This window comes from Patagioenas fasciata, chromosome 1, assembly GCF_037038585.1.
Source record: "Patagioenas fasciata isolate bPatFas1 chromosome 1, bPatFas1.hap1, whole genome shotgun sequence".
NCBI classification, from domain to species: domain Eukaryota; kingdom Metazoa; phylum Chordata; class Aves; order Columbiformes; family Columbidae; genus Patagioenas; species Patagioenas fasciata.
The window spans coordinates 85090908-85101801 of record NC_092520.1 but is presented as its reverse complement, the minus strand read 5'-3'; the positions used below and the strand labels follow the sequence as shown (position 1 = coordinate 85101801).

The 10894-nt window shown below is 42.1% G+C and overlaps 1 protein-coding gene across 1 annotated transcript; it reads left to right on the top strand.

The window, feature by feature from the left end:
- The first annotated feature begins 1067 nt into the window (after positions 1-1067).
- On the top strand, positions 1068-10032 carry LOC136112477 (cell surface glycoprotein CD200 receptor 2-like). Its single transcript, XM_065857191.2, has 6 exons — positions 1068-1298; positions 2079-2387; positions 3810-4058; positions 5993-6088; positions 8194-8240; positions 9441-10032. Exons 1-6 carry the CDS (start codon positions 1232-1234, stop codon positions 9555-9557), a joined length of 885 nt encoding a protein of 294 aa, XP_065713263.1. The 5' UTR covers positions 1068-1231; the 3' UTR covers positions 9558-10032.
- Positions 10033-10894: the final 862 nt, after the last annotated feature.

Below are 10894 nucleotides of genomic sequence, written 5' to 3'. Positions count from 1 at the left end.
ATCAGAAAACTGCAGTCAGGGTATGTCTACTGCAGTGCTGTGGAAACAAGCTTATGCTGTGAGACCTCAGCTTTATGCACAGCAGTGCATTGGTTGTGAAGCTTTCTGCTGTGACAGAACCAGCAGGAGTCCATGATCAACAGCAGTCCTTGAGACCTGAACAGAAGAGGCTGGAAGTTTGTGGGGATCTATATGTGCTTTGTATATTGTATATGTGTATTGCAATTTTGTCAGGCAAAAATGGGGTCATTTATGTACAATATCTAACCACAGAAAAGTATCAATGATATTGTTAGCCAAATCCATGTTCAAGCAACAGCTGAACGGGTTTCCATCAAAATTCTTCATTGAGAACCATATATATTTTGGTTGGAACGCTTTTAGAAAGCACGGAGTTTGGCTTTTCTGTGTGAAACAGAAAACAGTGTGTTGGGATGACAGCACTGTCTCAACCTTACCAATGAATTGCTGCCCTTTTGCCAAAAAGGAGCTTGCAATTCATAAGATTTTTTGTTGAAAAGTACATATAGTTGCAGAATAGTGTAAGTTGCTAGATGTCTCTCTAGTTCACTGTGTCTAAGAAAGCAGAAAACAAACTCACATGTTTTTGATCTCTTGCAATGAGGCAGTTGCCCTTTTCTTTTTTTCTACCACAGAAGTGGAGTTACCCTCCAAGAAATTATTTCCTCACCCTTGTGTGCTTTTATTTCTTTGTCAAATAACTGATGAAGTCTAAATCTTGAACTTCCCTATACATGCTGTTACCTTGATTTTCCAGAAAGAGTTGCAATGCATGCATGTTTCCTCTTGCAAAACCTTTTTTAAAAATCTTCTGTAGTAAGTCCATGGGACAGCATTAAAAGATCTGTAGCTATCTTTGTGCTAGCTAGCTGGGCATGAGTAGTGGGTGGCTAGAGAGGCCTATAAAACGGTTTAGAAGAACCTGGATTTTTAAATCTTACTTGTAAACAGTAGTAGTTTATTTATTTATTTATTTATTTATTTATTTATTTATTTATTTAATAATTTTTAAACCCCTTTTTGCTTTACTTTCTTCAGTACAAGAATGATACTTGGATGATACTTGACACGAGTCTCATTTAGAACATCAGTTTTCAAAGGAAATTGGCTCGACTATGTGTTATCTTTGAAGGGACTGGCACAACAATTTGTGACTACATGCCCATTTCTTCACCTTCACTTTCTGCAGTGCTGATTCCTTCTGCTAAGGATGGCTCATACATGGGCAGTTCTGATTGCACTCCTTTTCTTGCTAATCAACCAGACTGAAGGGCCAGGTAAGTGAGAAAGATCCCAGATCATATGCAGCACTCTTTGGTACTTTCTATTTCCAGCTCACTGGCACACTAAAACTTTGTGGTTCATCAGGGGAAACATTGCTTATTGTTTAATGCGAACGAAGAAAGTGATGTCACCTCAGGTGACAAAATACTCCTGTGCCTTGCAGAGTGGCACAGGGTGATAAATCAGAGGAATCCAACACAGATCATCTGAAGATCCATCTCCTGTTCAACTGAGACAGTGTCAGGTGAACTGTGATTGCTGGCAGAAAAAGGATCTATATATGCCCCATACTTCAAAAGCCTTGTTACACGTGTATGTTCCACTGCTATCCCTGGTTTTACTTGCACTTTAACCAAGGTGCCTAATTCAATAACACAATAATTTTTCTGAAAGTCATTTACTTTCTCCTAAGAGTGAATCTTACCCCCTACCCTCTCATCAGTTTTTCAAAGCCCATATTAAGGCTGTAGAAATCTGTTGCCTAAAAAACAGATGGAAGACTTGTAGCTCACCAGCGTGCATCACACACCTGCACAGTGTCCACAGCAGAAAGGCACCATCTCCACCGCATTGCCAGACTTCAAAGACTGACAACAGGAAGCTGGACCTGAAAATTGAATACTACTTCTACGTGTCTGCACAGAGCAAATCGTCCCCAGGGCTACTAGTGCAGTAAGGAAGTAGACGTTTTTAAGTATGATGAAGCCAAGAGTTTCCTATGCTTTGACAATGGCCATAGCATCATTTTTAATGTCTTTTTTCTTTGTATGTAGCTTACAACACATTGAGTGTGGAGGCTGGTCAGGAGGCTGTGCTGAGTTGTCCTTACACCTCCGAGGCTTCTTTGCTACTGGCAACATGGAAGATGAAATGCAGCACTTGCTGCTTGTTTGCCTACAGAAGTGATCACAAGGAGACAAAGAAGTTAAACTGCAGTGAGAGGGTGATGTGGAAATATTCACCTGAGGGGGACCCTGCTCTTCGTATTTACCCTGTGAACCTTGGTGATGAGGGAAATTACATCTGTGAAATTGTCAGCAGTGCAGGGAATTTTCTTTTTTTCTCTTCTCTGACTGTAATAGGTAAGACACACCTTGTGATCTACTCATTTATTTGTTTTGTGTGTTTGCATGTGTGTAGATAAAAATGGTTTGTTTTGCTGGTAAAAGTCCAAATTCAATTTTGGATGCATACTGAAATGGAAATAAAGAGGTAAGCTGATTCAGTCTCGCTATTTGGAGAGTGGAAAAAGGCATGAGGACTTATGCAACAGGACTGGGCTGTTCTGGAGAGAAATAATTTTTTTTTTTTTTATTTTTATTTTTTTTTTAACTTCTTTTGACTCATGAACAGGGGAGGTTTTAAGATGCACCAAATCCAAAAGCCTGCGTAGTTTCCAAGGGAGTTCTTTGGGTGTAACAGGGGATTTGAATTTTGTGTGAATATTCATGCAACCCGGACTATACACACTTAGTTAAGTTAATGCAAACAGAAGTTATCACATAAATATTACCGCTGCAAGATAAGCAATAGGATGCTGAACCAAAAGTCATAATGAGGTCAATCTGTGTTTTGTCTGGGTAAGGACCAAATGGGAAGGAAGCAAAAATTTCTGGATACTATCTGGAAATATTTAACTGTTCCAGAAATACCGAAAGCTGTTTATAAGACTGCATCCCTAAAATAAAAGCAAAGTTAGTATATTTTCAACCTAAGCAGGAACAAAAGTATATTAGGGAACATAATCAATACATCAGATAATCTTTTTCAGATAGTCAGCTAAACTATCTCTAGGTTTCCATAAATTATAAAAAAACCCTCAAAACATAGGAGAAAAATTTCGTGTTCTGGCCATATTAGTCAAGTTTATAGTTATACTCTGAAGACTTATGGGTGATTAATTTCAGAACTCTCTAACTGCTATTATTAATTATTCTCACTTGAGGGATTTTTTTTTGTTCTTCCCTGTAGGGTCTTGCCTTTCTGATAATGGCTTAGGTATTGTCTGTGCCTTTGCCTGTTTTGTCAAATGCAGAATATGGGTTGTTGGACTTGAGGCAGAACAGTTTTGTCTGAGTCCTCTTTTATTTCACTGCTGTCAAATTCTTGATTCTAAGCACCTAATCTAAACATTTTAGCTGGAGCTTCAGCAAGCTGTGTTTTCTTTAGTATGTACACCACTGTACTTATAAATCTTAATTTAATCCACCCCTTTCTGTCATCCCATCTTCTCCTGTTAGTACTGTAGTCACCTTTTGCAAAACCTAAGGAAGCAGTACTTTTAAATGCAGCTAGCTAGTTTTGGAGGTACTCACCTTGGACTTTTTAATGTATTTTTTTCCCTAAAGATTGTTGTTGCTAATGTTCAAAATTATTTTAAAATTTCTTGAATTGGTCCTGCAAAGTGAAAAATACCACCTATTTTCTGTTTCTCAGTTGATTTTATTCTGAACTAGAAATAATGGTTGTGGCCTTTTTTTTTTTTTTTTTTCCTTCTTCTGTAGTCCCTCCCACAGTGACTCTGACCAGAGACAAGAGCAGGGTGGCTGTGTGTCAAGCATCTGCTGGAAAGCCAGCTGCTGAAATCTCCTGGATTCCTGCAAGTAATCACAGCACCCAGGAAGAAGTCCATCACTCCAACGGAACAGTGACCAGAAGGAGCTACATAGGCTGGGTCAACAGCTCGCATGCCACTGTTACCTGCCTGGTTACCCACCCAGCTACAAACCAGACTCTGTCCCTAGACCTGTCACGTAAATAACGTTGTTCTGTAACTGCTCTTCATCATGCTCTTGTGCTTCTTTGTGCTCCTCTATGCAGCTGTTTCACTGAATGCCAGGGCTTTGCAGGTTGTTTACTGGAGTGATAGGGCAAAGTTGTAGTGCGTGTTGATAAAGAAATCAATGATTTTGAGTTAGTTGAAACCAAATGTTTTGTGGCATTGTATGGGGAAGCTTCCAGTCTGTGCTTTTCTCTCTCTTCTGTTTTAGAGGAGTTCCTCATTCTGCTTGTGGTGGGTTGACCTGTGTGAGCTGCCAGCTGTCCATCAAGCTGCTCTGTTAAGGAGAAAACTATGTCAAAAAGCTCATGGGTCAAGATAAGGACAAGTAGAGATCAGTCAGCAATTACTGTCATGGGCAAAACAGGGTTGACTTCGGGAAATTAATTTATTACTGATCAAATCAGAGTATGATGGTGAGAAATCTAAAAACATCCTCCCCCTCGCCCATCCCTTCTTTCAGGGCTCAGCTTCGCTCCCAACCTTTCTACCTCATCCCCTGACATGGCACAGGGGAATGGGGGTTGTGGTCAGTTCATAACTGGAGCCTCTGCTCCTTCCTGCTCATACTCTTCCCCTGCGCCAGTGTGGTGTCCCTCACACAGGAAACAGTCCTTCATGGACTTCTCCAATGTGAGTCCTTCCCACAGGCTGCAGTTGTTCACAAACTGCCCCAGTGTGTGTCCATTCCATGGGGTGCAGTCCTTCAGGAACAGACTGCTCCAGCATGGGTCCCCCATGGGGCCACAGGTCCTGCCAGCAAACCTGCTCCATGTGGGCTTCCCACGGGGTCATAGCTTCCTTCAGGACACATCCGCCTCCTCTGGCACAGAGCTTCCCGTGCTCCAGGTGGATCTCTGCTCCACTGTGGACCTCCATGGGCTGCAGGTGGACAGCTGGCCTCACCATGGGCTGCAGCGGAGTCTCTGCTCTGGTGAATGGACCACTTCCTGCTCCTCCTTCCTCACTGACCTTGGTGTCTGCAGGGCTGTTTCTCTCATATATTCTCACTCCCTGCTCCCAGCTGCTGTTGTGCAGCAGTTTTTACCTTTTCTTAAACATGTTATTGCAGAGCCACCACCAATATTATTGATGGCTCAGCTTTGACCAGCAGGGTCCATTTTGAAGCCAGCTGGCACTGGCCCTTTCAGACTTGGGGAAGCTTCTGGCATCTTCTTGTAGAAAACAGCCCCGCATTCCTTCTGCTACCAAAACCTTGCCACACAAACCCAATACACTGCTTCAGTGACCTTTTTAATCACTGATGACAAAAAAGTTGCTTTCACTGGCCGCTGTGATACAGCCCATTAATTTTTGATGTGAAGCTTTGAACCCCTGTGGCTGAGTTTTTTCCAGCTTTCCACAGTGGTGATCGTCTGGAGAAAAAATACTTGGAGAATGTCTGTCTGTGACTTTTGGGTGATCTTTCCCAGGGCCAAAAGTAGTAAAGGGTAAAATTTAGCTTCTCAGCTGGCTGTGCTAGACCTGTTAGATGTCTATGCCAATAGAATACGTACGAACAGCTAAATAAGTGCTCATATCACCAAAATATCTCAGTAGAGGCATGAAGGGCAGAATTCAGCATAGACCAGTTGTTAAGAACAGCATTTTGCAGGGACAGCTGCTTAGTTCTCTTCTTGCAGCGCTAATATCATTTGAAGAACAGGAAACCACACAGACAGATGGGTTGAAAATGAAAGTGTATTTGTACACACAAATGACTGGGTGTGTGAGGCAGCTTCCTATTGCTGGTTGGCATCCAGGCATCTCATCTGTGTCTCTTCACTCATTTGAGCTGCGGGAGTGGAGAATTAGCTTTCTCCCTTGGTTAAGGTAGGTAGTAACATCATGTAGTCAGTGGATACTGATGTCTAGTTCTGTAACCAGCTTTTTTTTCTTATTTCTCAGACACTTCCCTCAGGCTTCCTTATCTCCTGATAGGAGGATCTGCAAGTGTTGCTGCTGTCAGTGGTGTGACTTTATTCTTGATTTTCAGGTACAGAGGTAAGTCATTTGATGAGCCTGAAGTGTGTTACAATGCCATTGATCACCATGTGCAAATACAGAGACTTGTACTTTATTGCTGAGAGTGGGCTGGAGGGCAAGGATTGAGGAAAATGTCCATATGTGATGCACTGTCTTTTTGGAAAAATCCTAATAATATAAGTGGTGGAATTTTAAAATGCCTCCTGAGAATTAAACCTGGAGAGAGAGGTCAAGGACAACAGGAAGAGCTTTTTCAAATACGTGGCAGATAAAACTAACACCAGGGGCAATGTAGGCCCACTGATGAACGAGATGGGTGCCCTGGTGACACAAGATACAGAGAAGGCAGAGTTACCGAATGCCTTCTTTGTCTCTATCTACTCTGCTGGAGGCTGTCCTGAGGAGCCCCGTACTGCTGAGGCCCCAGACGAAGTCAGGACAAGGAGGAGTTTGCCTTGGTTGATGAGGACTGGGTTAGGGAGTAGTTAGGCAATCTGGACATCCATAAATCCATGGGTCCAGATGGGATGCACCCACGGGTGCTGAGGGAGATGGCTGAGGTCATTGCTGGACCACTGTCCATCATCCTTGCTAAGTCTTGGGAAACAGGAGAGATGCCTGAGAACTGGAGGAAAGCAAGTGTCATTTCAGTCTTCATAAAGGGCAAGAAGGAGGACCTGGGTAACTATAGACTGGTCAGCCACACCTCCATCCCTGGCAAAGTGATGGAACGACTTATCCTGGGTGCCATCTCAAGGCATATCAAAGATAAGAGGGTCACTGGGGCAGTCGACATGGCTTCACCAAGGGGAAGACGTGCTTGACCAACCTCATCGCCTTTTACGAGGACATGACGAGGTGGATAGATGATGGCAGAGCAGTGGATGCGATCTACCTTGACTTCAGTAAAGCATTTGACACAGTCTCTCACAGCATCCTCACAGCTAAACTGAGGAAGTGCGGTCTGGATGATCGGGTAGTGAGGTGGACTGCAAACTGGCTTAAGGAGAGAAGCCAGAGAGTGGTGGTCAATGGGGCAGAGTCCAGCTGGAGGCCTGTATCTAGTAGAGTACATCAGGGGTCAGTACTGGGGCCGGTATTATTCAAGATATTCATCAGTGATTTGGATGAGGGAATAGAGTGCACTGTCAGCAAGTTTGTTGATGACACGAAGCTGGGAGGAGTGGCTGACACGCCCAGAAGGCTGTGCTGTCATCCAGTGGGACCTGGACAGGCTGGAGAGTTGGGCGGGGAAAAATTTAATGAAATATAACAAGGGCAAGTGTAGGGTATTGCATCTGGGTAGGAACAACCCCAGGTTCCAGTATAAGTTGGGGAATGACCTATTAAAGAGTAAGGTAGGGGAAGGGGACCTGGAGGTCCTGGTGGACAGCAGGATGACCATGAACCAGCACTGTGCCCTTGTGGCCAGGAAGGCCAATGGCATCCTGGGGCATTAGAAGGGGGGTGGTTAGTAGGTCGAGAGAGGTTCTCCTTCCCCTCTATTCTGCCCGGTGAGACCCCATCTGAAATATTGTGTCCAGTTCTGGGCCCCTCAGTTCAAGAAGGACAGGGAACTGCTGGAGAGGGTCCAGCACAGGGCAACAAAGATGATTAAGGGAGTGGAGCATCTCCCTTATGAGGAAAGGCTGAGGGAGCTGGGTCTCTTAGCTTGGAGAAGAGGAGACTGAGGGGTGACCTTATTAATGTTTACAAATATATAAAGGGTGAGTGTCACAAGGATGGAGCCAGGCTCTTTTCAGTGACAACCAGTGATAGGACAAGGGGTAATGGGTTCAAAATGGAACACAAGAGGTTCCACTTCAATTTGAGAAGAAACTTCTTCTCAGTGAGGGTGACAGAACACTGGAACAGGCTGCCCAGGGGGGTTGCGGAGTCTTCTTCTCTGGAGGCATTCAAAACCCGCCTGGACACATTCCTGTGTAGCCTCATCTAGGTGTTCCTGCTCCGGCAGGGGCATTGGACTAGATGATCTTTCGAGGTCCCTTCCAATACCTAACATTCTGTGATTCTGTAAAACAAGTCCAGGGTTTTTAAAAGCCATAGTTATTATGATATTTGTACCCAACAAACAATATAATTTCCTGACATCCTACTTTCAGCTTTCCGGTTACGTGAAGTGGCACATGGGTCGGCAGTACCATTTGCAGTAAGTGGGTTTCATTTGTGTGTGCTTTGCAGTTTTTTGTTTGTTTGTTTTTGTGTGTGTATTCTTGACTAAAACATGTAGTTTCAGCGCAATGTGTCTGCTCTGACAAAACTCCCATTTATCTCTGTGTGTGCTTGTCGGGGGAAACAAGGAGCGATGTGTCTGGGAAAATGTCTATTACTTAAGCATTAAATCCAGAGTGAGGTAGTGCATTTCCTACCTAAGAGTACTATAAATTACATTCACAATACCAATGGCTAAGCTGAATTTTAAATCTCTCAAAAGTTAATGTTTTCAAATTTCTGCTTCACAGAGTAATCTTAACTCTGATCTTTTGCTTAAGAATGTGTATTGCTGTCAGAAACCTGTCTGATTAAAAATCGGATGAAAACAGAGAGACATTTTGCAATGAGGGAAAAGGGTGCACTTCCTTATGCTGTACTAGAGACAAACACAGCTATGAAACTTTTATTTTTTAAGTCACAGTTTGAACACTGAGCAGCTAGGAAACAGTGGTGATAAATTTGCCATTGCAACTTTTACTTCCTTTGTAATTCCATTGTGTTGTGATGCATATTTAACAGTGTGATAATATGCTCCTCTTTCCTCAGGGCTTCTGCCTCATCTAATGCACACTGAAAGAGCAATTATTTCATATTTTGTTTTTGCTGATGGTTAAATTAATGGCCAAATGCCTTGTTTATTGCAAACTAGTCAAACAGCGCTCTGAAGTTAGAATGATTAATTTCCTGATACGCTCTTCTATGGTATTCAGGACAATTTGACTGACAGCGGTGGGAGTTGTGGAGATCAAAGTCAACAGCTTCCAGTAATTTTAGGTGCCTAAATTGGATTGCCTGTGGCCTGCCTATTTTTTTCATTGTTCATTATCATCTATTTTGCTGAAAATACCAACATTTCTAAATTTGTTTTCAATCACATAAAAAAAAAAATCAAAAGGCTGTCCTGTTTAGGCTTTGTGAAGACCGTTGTTGCACCTCTGTCAGTTCTGATGTCCCCCCTGTGCCCCACCCTTTTGCTCACAGAGCTCAGAGGAATAACTTCACAGTTCTTCTGCAAAAGTAATGTTGCCTACCAGGTTTCTTCTGGTCTTCTTTATTGTTTGGACTTGAGAGACATGATGGTTCCACAAAATTCTACAATGTAATATAATCGCACATGTTTTTCTTTATATTGCAGACAAGGAACTTCAGGTCCACACCATCACATGAGAATACAGAAGCAGTCAAGCCTCCTGTCTTATCAGAGAGTATCTATCAGAATTATGATCCGAGAATGATACGTATGAACTATTAACAGTGTAGGCACAAGCAGGTTACTACCAGCTCAGCTAACTAATGATACTCAGTTACTTGAACTTGTACTTCAACTAACAAATCTCAGACCTTACCACATAGCAGGACAGCAGAACACTCAGAAGAGCCCCATAAAAGCCTTTTTCTTTCCTGAGCTGAAAACAGCAGAGAGAGAGGAAGCTGTTTTAGTAAATTATTTCTCTCTTTCTCTAAATATCAGTACAGCTCTTGAAACATTTAAAACTTTTAAAGATCGAGTTTTAAATACCTATCTGAATTTTGTTTGAAAATAGGCTCTGAGGTATGTGCTTTCTCCTCAACTCAATAATTGCCATATTACTGTGCAAGACTAATAGACTTCTTGTGAAAACGTAGCACTCTTCCATTTTAGCAACTGGATTCTCTTTGCAATTTTGTGTTGGAAACTGGCAAGTGACACAGGGGACCCCAAAACATATAAGAGCAAAGAAACGTATCCAGCAAAAATAAAATAAGTGATTTTGTTTGTTTGTTTGTTTGTTTTTCTGGGTAGATAGTTACATGTGACAGGTGACAAACTGATATTTGTCATATTTGTTTACATTTTAAATTTTTAATATATTTATTTTTCAGTTAAACTTTCCGTTTGCATTGATAATGGAAGAAAAAAAAAAGCCAGCTGGAAATTGTACTTGATATGGAAATGAGAAATAGCAATGGTAATTTTCTAATATTCATTATAGAGCAAACATGGAAATATGCAAATATTTAACTCAATGATTTTTGAGGCTGTTTGGGTTAAAGTTTATTGACCAGTTTCTTAGAAGCTAAGATCACACAATGGTTTTACTGAGAACAGAAGCGTTAAGTCATGAAAAATGCAGGTGGTGTGCCTGTTTAAAACAAAAAACCTCTAACCAAACCAATTATTTCTCTCAACCCTGTGCCCACAAGCTGAAAAGAAACCTCACAGCTTCGTCATTAATTTCAGTTTTCATCTGTCGGATTTGTCAAACACTAATGCATCAGTAAGTGTAGTCAAATGTGTGTTTTGAACGGCCTTTTCCTGCTCCTTGCTGGAAGAAGTTATCTCTGCTCTGTCAGCGTTCTTAGGCATGAGAATCTCCCAGTGCCTTTTAATTGCACTTCGCTTTATCACTTCTAAATAGACATGTGGTGGGAATCTACTGCCACCATGCCAGCCTTTCATTTTAGTCAGAAGACATGAAGAGCAACTCTCTGCCTTATCAAAAAGTGCTTACAGAAGGCAGTTTATTCACATCTGCTGGGTAACTGAGTAGAGCCTTTCTTGTGGTGTTAAATGTCAATGATGTGTCACCATCTCATATTTGTGTACAG

Coding starts and splice junctions, on each gene's coding strand:
- LOC136112477 (XM_065857191.2), top strand. CDS start 1,232: ATGGCTCATACATGGGCAGTTCTGATTGCACTCCTTTTCTTGCTAATC. Junction 4,059..5,992: donor TCTGTCCCTAGACCTGTCAC/GTAAATAACGTT, acceptor CTTATTTCTCAG/ACACTTCCCTCAGGCTTCCT. Junction 8,241..9,440: donor GGTCGGCAGTACCATTTGCA/GTAAGTGGGTTT, acceptor TTTATATTGCAG/ACAAGGAACTTCAGGTCCAC.